The sequence below is a fragment of the Artemia sp. Qi Xiang Cuo genome, chromosome 14 (assembly GCF_049724085.1).
Source record: "Artemia sp. Qi Xiang Cuo chromosome 14, ASM4972408v1, whole genome shotgun sequence".
NCBI lineage: Eukaryota > Metazoa > Arthropoda > Branchiopoda > Anostraca > Artemiidae > Artemia > Artemia sp. Qi Xiang Cuo.
The window spans coordinates 70,217,309-70,230,094 of NC_142807.1; the positions used below are offsets into that span (position 1 = coordinate 70,217,309).

The following is a 12,786-nucleotide window of genomic DNA, read 5'->3' on the forward strand; positions in this document are numbered from 1 at the left end:
CAGAAATTCAAAATGAACTTCTAAAAATCAAGAGAATGTATCTGTGACAAGGTAAAGCACAACAAGTCACTACTGAAATATTCCAACTCTTGCATTTTACGAGAGAAATTCAAAATGAACTTCGAAAAATCAAGAGAATGTAACTGTGACAAGGTAAAGCACAACAATACACTACTGAAATATACCAACTAGTGCATTTCACGACAGAAATTAAAAATGAACTTTTAAAAATCATGAGAATGTAGGTGTGACAAGGTAAACCACGACAAGACACTACTGAAATATTCCAACTCTTGCATTTCACGATAGAAATTCAAAATGAACTTCGAAAAATCAAGAGAATGTAACTGTAACGAGGTAAAGCAAAACAAGTCACTACTGAAATATTCCAACTCTTGCATTTCACGACAGAAATTCAAAATGAATTTTGAAAAATCATGAAAATGTAGCTGTTACAAGGTAAACCACGACAAGACAATACTGAAATATTCCAATTCTTGCATTTCACGAAAGAAATTCAAAATGAACTTTGAAAAATTAAGAGAATGTAACTGTGACAAGGTAAAGCACAACAAAACACTACTGAAATATTCCAACTCTTGCATTTCAATGAAAGAAATTCAAAATGAACTATGAAAATCAACAGAATGTAACTGTGACAAGGTAAAGCACAACAAAACACTACTGAAATATTCCAACTCGTGCATTTTACGACAGAAATTCAAAATGAACTTCGAAAAATCAAGAGAATGTAACTGTGACAAGGTAAAGCACAACAAGTCACTACTGAAATATTCCAACTCTTGCATTTCAACGAAAGAAATTCAAAATGAACTTTGAAAAATTAAGAGAATGTAACTATGACAAGGTAAAGCACAACAAACTCTACTGAAATATTCAAACTCTTGCATTTCAATGAAGGAAATTCAAATGAACTTTCTGATTTTGTTTTGGTTTTCCCTTCCAAAATTGACCCTCCCCCTCCCCTACCCTCAGAAATGGGTGAACGAAGGGCCTCTGAGCTTTACCCATGAGTTATATAACGTTTATATTCGATTCTGATTATTTTTTGTTTTACCTCACAAATATAATCCCCCGCCCCCCGTCCCTCAGAAATGGTGGACGGAGGGGCTTCTGAGCCTTCCCCTTGAGGCAGAGCCCGTTTATTTTCGATTATGAGAATTAGTTGTTGTCCCTCCGAAATTGACTCCCCCTCTCTCCTGCCCTCAGAAATGGGGGAACGAGGGGCCGCTGAGCCTTGCCCTTGAGGCAGATCCCATTTATTTTCGATTCTGAGCCTTTTGATTTTCCCTCCAAAATTGACCCTCCCCCTCCCCTGCCCTCAGAAATTGGGGAACGAAGGGCCTCTGAGCCTTTCCCTTGAGGCAGTTCCCATTTATTTTCGATTCTGAGGATTTTTGGTTTTCCCTCCAAAATTGACCCTCCCCCCTCCCTTGCCCTCAGAAATGGGGGAACAAAGGGCCTCTCAGCCTTGCCCTTGAGGCAGATCCCGTTTATTTTCGATTCTGAGTATTTTTGGTTTTCCCTCCAAAATTGACCCTCCCCCTCCCTCCTCCTCTGCCCTTAGAAATGGGGGAACGAAGGGCCTCTGAGCCTTCCCCTTGAGGCAGAACCCGTTTATTTTCTATTCTGAGTATTTTTGGTTTTCCCTCCAAAATTGACCCTTCACGTTAAAAAATTATCCAATCACTAATTACCTCTTTTTGCAAGTGTCAATCAATGAATTCCGATTTTAAAAGCGTGTTTAATCATGTTACCTAACCCACAGTACAGTAATTTGATATGCGTAGCCTACTGCCAGGAACCAGTGGGGGGATCCTTGCTCGTAATTGCTAATCACCTTAACCCTTTTATCCATCGTCAAGTACATGCTCCAAAAATATTTTATTCAGAGATTTCACGTTAAAAAATTATCCAATCACTAATTACCCCCTTTTTTTTGCAAATGTCTATCAAACGCCAAGGAAGTTAATCTCACCGAACACGTCAAACTGTTTCCACAGACTTCAAAAATGGATTCAAAATGTTCACGTGTAAATACAGTGTCTCAAGCATGGGTTTTTCTTGCGCAATTCCAATGTATATTTTCATGTGTAATTGAAAACAACAGCAATTTCAAGTGTCTCAGGCGTGGCTTTTTCTTGCGCAATTCCAATGTATCCTTCGTATCTATTACACTTTTGAGCATATTCTTGTAGGGTTCTTGTGTATTTCCATGTGTATTTCGTTTCAATAGATACATTACTACTTGTGAGTCCCCTCCAAAGTTTATAAAACCAACCCTTCTATAAAAATCTGAAATGTTAATAATGGGGAACTACTATAACTAGTAGCCCTTGCCCTAAAAGCTCAAGGGGTGGTATCATCCACAAAAACATAACTAACGGATCATTCAAATATGCTGAACAAAAGCGCAATCTCAAAGTTTAGACTGAACATGTTTGGGGAAATGATGGGGGAGGGGGGAGGTGGCTGTTCACCCTCCAATCACTTATGATTCTTAGAAAGGGAATTAGAACTTTCAATTCTCAATCAAGTCGCTTTCGAAGTCTCAACGAAAACCATTTCTACACGATGTGCCTTAGTCAAAAGTAAAAAATTAATTTTGACCTTACCACTTTTTCATTCATTAAATTAAAAAAAACGAGTTTTTCTAATTAAAGTAAGGAGTAACATTAAAACTTGAAACGAACAGAAATTGTTCCGTATATTAGGGGAGCTATCCCTTCCTCAATAACCCTCTCTTCGTGCTAAATTTTTTTAAGAACTTTTAAAAAAGGTTTTGACAGCCCTTGTGTTGCAAGAATCGCTCTTAAAAAAAATTAGACAAAAAGTCAAAAATTAGCGTAGAGAGGGGGATATTGAGGAAGGAGTAACTTCTGTCATATACAGAATAATTTCAGTTCGTTTTAAGTTTTAATGTCACTTTTTACTTCTGGTAGAGAAAACTTTTTTTTTATTTCTGATCGTTTTTCAGATAATCCCAAAAAGTCCATCCTCTTTGTGAAAAATCCCCCCATGAACAATTCCTGTATATAAAGTTCTTTCCATGTAAAAATCTTCCGCCAGGACATTACTCCCAGACAATTCAACCCTGCTGTAAATTCTTTCCGGAAAATTTTTTTTGCTTACGATTCTGTCTGAAAAATACTCTTTAGCATACTTTTATTTGAAGAAAGATTTGTTTCCATTTAGTTTCTGATCCTTTTTAAGGTCATTAGAGAAGGTGTGGAAAATACCGCCCCCCCCCCCCTGGAAAGTTTCTCCCCAGAACTTTTCCATGGAGAATTTCTCCTGGTAATATTATCCCACGGAAAAATTCTCCCATGGCAAATCCTCCCTGTAAGGACCCCAGAGAATTCCAACTCCGCTGAAAACTTCCCCCTAACAATTCCCTCAAAGTGTTTCCACATGTACAATGGTATCAACAACGATAAAGTAAGACAAGTAACACAAATTTGTATACAAGTTCTGGCAAATTCTTCCCATGTAAAATTAACCTTAAAAAGTTCATCCCCAAAAACTTGACATCCCAATGGGAAATTCCCCCCAAAGAAACCCATCCCTAGAAGATATCCTTTCCCCCTTTTAAAATGTCAGTATACATCTGTGTTGCCACTTATGCCGCATTTCGCGGCATTACGCCGCGATTCTGAGAGAAATGCCGCATAAAATTTTGATCATGCCGCACGCCGCGATTATGCCACGAAATGGCTTTTTATACCGCATTTGTTTCCGTATGTAGAATCTGTCCAACTTAAGGTTTCTTATCTTTCGCAAATGTCTTTGTTGCATAAAATGGGGATTTCAAAGACGCGTCCGACTCGTTTCGTGGAAGTCAACTACGGACCTTAATTAATGACCCGTCGGCGGTCGGCAGCTTGTCCCCCTTGGACAGACTTGTCTTATTTCACAGGATTGTCTGATGGCATTGATGGTGAGTAGCACCTATATTTAAGTAGCCTAGGTGTCGTAAGAATCGTTACTAGCCAAAATGTGGGGGGGGGAGGTATTTATCGACTGGCTGGTCATTTTTATCGACTGTTTTATGCAGATAAAAACGACTATTTTTGACAAAAAACGACTGTGTTGACAAAAATTCGGCTGATTTTAAGAAAAACAACTATTTTTAAGAAGAAACCGACTGTTTTTAAGAAATATCTACTGTTTCCAAGTAAAAAATTGACTGTTTTCACGAAAAATAGCGGCACTGCGCGATGACTCGGCTACTTTTTAACGACTGGCCGACAATATTCGGGGGGGGGGCGCCCCGCCTCCTGCCCAGAAGCTATGGCCCTGGATGTAATCAGTTCAGAAAGAGTTTACTGAGCCAAAAAGTACTGGCCTATCATAGGGGGTGGGCGGCTTCTATGATCTGTTTTCTGTTTATCAAAATGCGTGTTTTAACTAGTTGCCAGTTCGTTACTTCATCATTTCAAAATTCAAATTCATCATATGGTATGAACGAGAGGTGTAGTTCTTACCGAAAGTTTTGAAAGCCCGAATCTCACTAGAAGAGATCATCAAAATCACGATGATGAAACAGCTAAGAAATATAATTTTTTTCGAAATTAGCAATTTCCTTGTTAGCACAAACCGGAAAGTTTGTTAAAAGTAAAAGTTTTATTTGAAGTTGATAAAATGTTCGATCTTGGGGTAAGAGGGCATGCTGAAACCGTATCTGACAATCGTTTTTTGGCCGGACATACATTTTGTCTGGAATCCGGCTGAAACCGGATTTAAACGTATATTTTTTATTTGAAGTTGACTAGATGTTCGAAATAGGGGTAAGGAGATACGTTAAATTCGTTTCTGAGCTTCAATTTTTCGCCAGACAAGTGGCTCCGGAATTGGCCAGCTACCATGGTAACTGATATTCAGATATCACGGTCTAACCGAGGTGTGTGTAAAGTCATCTCATTTTCATCAAATTTTGTTAAATTGGTGAGAAACAAGTTCAGAAGTTACTCATGTAATTGGATATCAGCTTTTCTTTTGGGATGACTTTTGAAAAGTGCAATTTCGATAATATAATAGTCGTTTGTGCATTAGACCGTATATCAGATATCACAGTAACTGCAAAACGACTAACTGCAGATCCGCAGTTACCGTGGTAACAGGGCTATCAGTAAAAACGCAACATATATGTTTTTACGTCATTTCTACTGGGATTCGACGTCATATCTGCTTTGACGAAACTGATCAAAACTTCCTGCCTTACTTCTGCCAAATTTCCGACTTCAGCCGGATTTCTGGCGAAGGATTTATTCGGAAAGAACAAAGGGTTCTCAGCAGGCTGGTGCTGGAAGAAATTAAACTAATGCAGGTTCGTTTCTTTCACCAGCAAGTCAATCCATGAAAGAAAAGACATAATAGCTAAATATTTCTCTTGTTTATAGACCATATATATATATATATATATATATATATATATATATATATATATATATATATATATATATATATATATATATATATATATATATATATATATATATATATATATATATATATATATATATATATATATATATATATATATATATATATATACGTATATATATATATATATATATATATATATATATATATATATATATATATGTGTGTGTGTGATGATGTATATATATATATATATATATATATATATATATATATATATATATATATATATATATATATATATATACGCTCCTCCTCCATCCCAATCTATTCAAAGCCCCCCTTTTTACATCCTCCCACGAAGTTCCCACTTCCTTTAAATCTTTCTTTATGCCGTCCTTCCACCCAAGACAAGGACGACCTGCTTTTCGTTTAGCCTTAGACGGTGGCCGATAAGAACGATCTTCGGCAATCTATCATCCTTCATCCGCACAACGTGCCTTAGCCACCTCAACTTTTCTTTCTTTATAGCCCTAGAGAGTGGTATTGAACAACATTTTTCGTACATATTGTTTGAAATACGGTCAGTCAGCCGGGTGGCCGATAAGAAAGATGTTCGGCAATCTTTCATCCTTCATCCGCACAACGTGCCCTAGCCACCTCAACTTTTCTTTCTTTATAGCCCTAGAGAGTGGCATTGAACAACATTTTTCGTACAGCCTATTGTTTGAAATACGGTCAGTCAGCCGGGTACCGAGAACAATCCTTAAGCAATGTCTCTGGAAAAGATGTAGCAAAGCTTCATCCGCTTTTCGGAGCGCCCATGATTCAGAGCCATATTTAACCAATGTCATCAATGTAGCTTCTAATATTGTAATCTTGGTTTGCAGACTTTTCTTCCTATTCTTCCAAACTTTTTTTAACTGTGAAAAAACACCCTTGGCCTCGGCTGTTCTACTTTTAACATATTCACCCCGAAAGAAATCATAATCGATTCGAATACCGTTTCGGATTGCAGAGAAAAGGGCATTTTAAGTCGGAAAATACATTTTGAAAGTTGACGAGCTTCCGATACGGATATCTCTTGTGCATTCTGGCAAGGCAGTTTTTAAGTCTTTTTCTGCTACACAACTATGTATTCCTTTCACAACGCTGATGTGGACGGGCTTGGTCACTTTCGTTCTCACTGTGTCACTTGTCAGGGTTTTGGCAATGTTTTCAGCCAAAACCCGGTCGGAAACTTTCATCACAGTGGTCCAAGAATATCGGAAGAGGGCTCAGTCGAGCGGAAATTAAAAGTTATAGTGTCGTTTTTAAGTGATGAAAAGACTAGAGGGCAACTAGGCCCCCTCCCAGGCCCCATTCCTCTCAAAATAGTCTGATGAAAACATTGAGACAGCCCTTTTGTTCAACATAGTTGAAAGGCCGAATAACTATGCCTTTGGATATAAAACAGACCCTCTTAGCCCCTGGGGAAAGATATTTAAGTTATAAAATGTGTCCATTGTTTATGTATATATTTGTTATTGGGAATTATGCATACCTTTTTCGGGTGGGGGAAGAATTTTCTGTTGATGAATTTTTCCACGGGGAGAATTTTTCATAGGGAGATAAGTTTCCGGGAAGTGAATTTTTCAGGGGAAATTTTCCACTGTGGGAATTTGCTAGAATTCCTATAGCCTACATAGTTTTTCTTATGTCTTGCCAGGAAAAATTTTCACTTGGATTGAATTGTCTTGAGGATATATCCGTGGGCAGGAGGGATTTTTCCGGGAGGTGGAGGCAGATCTCTTGGAATTATTCAAAAAACGATCGGAATTTAAAAAAAAACAAACAAGTTTTTTCAACTGAAAGTAAGGGCATCATTAAAACTTACGAGGCTGTTACCCTCACCTCAACACCTTGCTCCTTACGCTAAATGTCGAATATTTTCCCCATTCTTTAGGAACAATTCCTGAAACACAAGGTTCGTTTAATTAGAACACTAAGAAGCTTTTTAAAAGAACCAAAAAATGTTAGTATAAAGAGCAAGGAGTTGGGAAGGGAGCAACCCCCCTCGTATGCGTAATGGTTTCTGTTCGTTTTTAGTTTTAATGTTACTCCTTACTTTCATTTGAAAAAGCTTGTTTTCTATATTTAATGACAAATAAGCAGCGATTGAATATATTTTGCCAACTCTTTGACGAATTTGTTATCAAGCTGTATCAAGCTTGTGATGAAGAACTAATGCTGCATCCATACATTTTGGAAAAAAGAAACTCCTAGTTATCTTGAAACCCAGGTAATACATAGGAACAGGGAGTGGACTAATAAAACTGACACGTTTTAAAGGGGGGGGGGTCTTTAAGAATCTTTGTCACATAATGCGTCATATAAAATAATCTGAATTGCCTGACATAACCTGAGTTACCTTCGCAAAGATGGATAAAAGAAATTAACATACATATTTGGAAGTTGGAATCGTCGCAAGGGAAAGATAATTTGATTTAAGCTCCTTCAAATTCTTATATACTTCACTTTGAAAAAAAGTGTCACAGAGTACCTTTTAAATTACCATAGTTGCCAGAGTCTCATTTAGCTCCCTGAAAACCAGAGTCGTCACAGTGAAAAGTAAATGTGATTTCATCCCCTTCAACTTTTTTATAAATACCCCAGTAATAAAAATATGTCACATGACAGCTTTTGAGTTACCGTACACCATGTAGATATTAGGAAACAACTTACCTCTTTGAAAATCAGGATCGTCACAAAGGAACGCAAATGTGTTTCTAGCCCCCTCAACTTGTTTTTGCAAGCTCTGACGCTGTCGTTTGGTCATGCATTCTGCTGCAGCATCGACACATGTCATTCCTTTCTTAAAGGCACTAAAAATAAATAAATAATTAACTTCTCTTGGAGATTAAAATGAAAAATCTTACTAGACTACCCAAAATTCTAAAAATAAAATCTACGGATGAATTGAAGATTTTAAATGTGTCTTATTTTTATGAATGGATGGAACACACAACTGAGAAGAGAGTAGGTGGGATTAAAAAAGGAAACAAGAGTAAACTCCGTAACAAACATTGAGTAGTAATTGTGACAGATAGCGAGGCCGATGATTCTGGGGCATTGTTTAGAAGATTATAAGATGGCAATGCTGTTCTTCGAGAAACCCTTTAAATCTGTTGTATAAAGCAATGTTTTCACTTGAGGTTTTACATGTATTAAAGTAAAAAAAAAAATTTCAAATGAAACTAAAGAACCACATTCAAACTTAAAACGAACATAATTACTCCTTACCTGAGGAGGCTGCCGAATCCTCAACCCTCCGCTGTTTACGCTAATATGCATTTTATTGGAAACTATATTCATCATGAACAGTGTGTTTTGTTTTCAAAGCAACGACGACAAGTAAAAAATAAATCACCTTAATAATTTACATGGCTGGAAAGAACTAATGAGCATAACTAAATATTTAATACATTATGAAAATTAATTCCTAGAATCTCAGCAATTTAAGGTTTTATATCTCTTTCATTTTTGCCAATGCTGCATATCGAAAAAAGAAAATATTTGCAGTATGATTTGTTTTCAGTAAAGCGCAAATAACGCAATAGGCTTCATACTTTTATGGTTAGAGGAGGGGAAGGGGGAGAATAGCCAAACTCCTGTTTGCAGTAATTTTTGTTTGTCTTAACTATGACTTGAATATTGAATTAAAGTTTCACTAGTTTGAAGATTTATTTCCTCATTTGTATTTGTACCTGTTATCCTCATCGTTTATTTTAATTTCTCCTTGTTTTGGGTCTCATTTATACTTTAATAGTAACTATTTGTCATTTTTAACTTGAATTGTCGCAGAAACTCATTTCTTCTAGTATTAAGTTTAACAAGGCTCTTTGTTTTTCTCTGAAAACTTTCTTTCTCGATTTTTTTTTTAATTAATGCAAGAAAAAACACGTAGACTACAAGGTTGGAAAAGAACTGATACTGGTTACTAAGAACTCAGCAATTCAAAATTTTATGTCACCTCATTGTTTTAATATTGAAAGAATAAAAAAAAATATTTGTCACATAATTCATTTTCAGTAAATTGCAAATGACGCAATAGGCTTTATACTTTTATGGTTAGGGGGGGGGGGAGTAGCCAAACTCCTGTTTGCCGTGTTATGTTGGTTTTAAGTTTAATTTTAATATTCAGTATAATTTTAACTCGTTTTCAGATTTATTTATTCATATATATTTGCACCTGTTATCCTCAGGTTTATCCTGATCGTTTATTTTAATTTCTGTTTGTTTTACTTTCATTTGTTTTTTAATAGTAATTTCTGTTCGTTTTGAGTTTTAATTATTATAAGAATTTATTTCTGCTGGTATTAAGTTAGACATGGCTCTTTACTTTTTTTGAAAATCTTCTTTCTTGGAAATTTCCTTTTGAATTAGTGCAAGAAAAACGTGTACAAGGCTCGAACAGAACTGATACTAATTCCTAAAAACTCAACAATTAGAGTTTTTTTTAAATAATTTTTTTTCAATCTTTTAAACATCAAAGAAAATATTTGTAACATTATTTATTTTCTGCAAATCGCAAATGAACCAATAGGCTTTAGATTTTTACGGTTAGCGGAGGGGTAAAAAGAGAGTAGCCGAACTCCTGTTTGAAGAAATTTTCGTTCGTTTTAAGTTTGAATTGAATATTCATTTAAATTTTCAATCGTTTTAGGACTTATTTATTCAACTATATTTTTACCTGTCATCCTTATGTTTGTCATGACCATTTATTTTAATTTTTTTCATTTTGGGTTTCACTTATTATTTAATAGTAATTTATCGTCGATTTGAGTTTAGCTTATTATAGGTATTTATTTCTGATGGTACTAATTTCAATATGGCTCTTTACTTTTCTTTGAAGAAGTTCTTTTTCAGAAAGTTTTTTTTAATTCATTTCTTTTGTTTCTGATTGTCAAAGCTTTTTATTGGTTCATATAATGAATGTTTCTCCAGTTTTTCATGTCTCCCGCTTATGATTCGGAATATCTGATTCTAATGTAATAGTTTTCATTAGTGCCTTATGATTTATTTCAACAGCCCACTCAATATTCCCTCAAAATCTCCACTGACTACCATTATCCGTTCCTGGGAATTGTAGACACGCCATATTAGCAACCCTAATATATATAGTATCTTTTCACTGAGCACAAAATCTCCATCAACATTCTCTGAAAGTTTCAACTTTTTTTTTCGAGAAGTTCCCAGAGCTTTTATAAGACGAATTTGATTTATATTACATTTTTAACCTCATGGTCATCTAGATCAGAAATTAATAAATACATTGGTGTGTGCATTGTTTATTTTGATTGACAATAAAGATATGCAACTCTTAATGAGGCCCTACTTTACTAAATGTTTTTGCAATATTACAAGAAAATATAATAAAATCGAAATATTCTAGAGTCTTTGCTATCGAATCTTATTTCTATATTCATCTTGCGGTGAAGTACATAGAAAAATAAGCGTCCAGAAATCTTACATGGCAAATTGATTCAGCGAAGATATACCTTAAAGGATAAAGGAATTGAAATTTTTTTCTTACGACAGTGGTCGAAAGTAACTATTTTACATTTTTTCAGTTAAGAGTTAGTTCTTGAACTTCGAAAAATCTATGAGAACATTGTTAGTTGATCTATTTGGACTACTTTGTATAAATATGTTGTATACACTATGAAGCAATAATTTTGTTCGTTACAAGTCTCAAATTTGCTCTTTACTCCCATTCGGAAAAACTCCGTCATTTTCCGATTTCTTCGCCAAGCTTGATCATAATTTAATTATTAATCATTTCCCCAAAATACGAAATCCGTAGTTTTTGGTTTATTTTAGGGTGAGAAAAATTTGCCTTCCGATATGAGTTTTCTTATCCTATCATACATATCAGAAATCAATAGCAGGTAAGTATAAGTATCCAATCCAATGTCTCTGAAGATGAACGTGCTAAACAAGCCTTCCTTGCAAGCCATTCATGGTAGAAATGAAAATGAAATTTACTTAGGCTCAAATGCAAATTAGATATCAAAATTTGGTGCTGAAAGTAGCTAAATTTACAAGATCTTAATGCCATAGATGACCTGGCCCAACAGCCCAATGCTACTTTTAATCCTTTCATTAATACCACCTTTTTATTTTTTCCTGCTTATTCCAAATTCCGTTTTTTGTTAGTGTTGTAAGGCCTCAAAACGTTTTAAATGGTATGTCTCATAGAGAATTGAAAAATGGAAATATATCATGGTTGCAGCAGTAGCTGCAACCTTGTAAAGACCAAACGACAACCCATATTAACGAAAAGTTTAAAAAAATCTTATAAAAAACTGCCTAGTGAAAAAAAATGCCATCTGACATAGATTCAGGAATCGTAAATTTTATTTCGGTTTGTCTTAAAAGTCAAATTTTATTGCGAAAAGAAATCTATGGTGATTTCGAAAAAATAGCGACGAAGACAACACCGCTTTTCCATCATATACAACAAGTAGAAAAATAGGGAAATTTTTTATATAAGAGAATGGAACGCAGCTTTAAATGAATTTTTCGACCCTATATTCAAGGGCCGTCCTCAGCAAAACAAATGAAGAAAAGACTAATATAAAAGAACTCAAATTAAAATACAATCTTTAAAACTAAAATATTTTCGAAACAGCCCTAGCATCATTACTTCAAGGAAGTTCAACCATCCTTTAAGGAAGTTACTTAATTCCTTGAAGTAATGATGCTAGGGCTGTATTGAGAATATTTTAGTTTTAAAGATTGTATTTAATGTGAGCTCTTTTATATTCGTTTTTTCCTCATTTGTTGCTTTGGTGCAAAACGGCTGTGGCGTTTCAGAACCCTTGCATAATAGTTGAAATAATAGATATTAGATTCGCCGTGGCATTCAGCAGCTAGTTAAGGCGCGGCAAACAAACAGCTAGATAAGACGTGATGTGCTCCACATTACAGTACGACCAAACTACATATGCTCCACACTTCACCTCGGTTGTATCCTATTCAGAAATTTAAACTCTTCAGAGTGTCCCTGATTGCTTGGCAAGTGTTTTGGCAGGCGGGACCCCTCAGTTATGCAATAATAAGTAGTATTGGCATAACATTTATAAACGCAGCCCTATCCCACAATACAAGTGGAGGCCTATCCTATCATTCCAAGGGGTGCCCCATCCCAATGTTCTATTGGAGACATCAAGTCTTTCAAGCATCCTGTATTACGTTATCACTTCCGGTTCCATAAGGAAAATTCTTGGAAACATTATTATCTGAGTTTTGTATGTCAAGTCTGTTGTTCAATAATTGAAGAGAGTTTGAAGTGACATTATGTCTTATAAACAAAGTTTTGATATGGATTCTAATAATTAA

The 12,786-nt window shown here is 35.4% G+C and overlaps 1 protein-coding gene across 2 annotated transcripts in view; it reads right to left on the reverse strand.

Annotated features, from left to right (window-relative positions):
• The window catches only part of LOC148944807 (uncharacterized), a 288,793-nt gene that overhangs the window by 97,305 nt on the left and 178,702 nt on the right, over positions 1-12,786 (reverse strand). For both annotated transcript variants that reach the window (XM_089100223.1, XM_089100224.1), the window contains exon 4: positions 8,128-8,267. In XM_089100223.1, the coding sequence (XP_088956349.1) occupies positions 8,128-8,267 (140 nt within the window). The remainder of the gene's footprint in view (positions 1-8,127; positions 8,268-12,786) is intronic.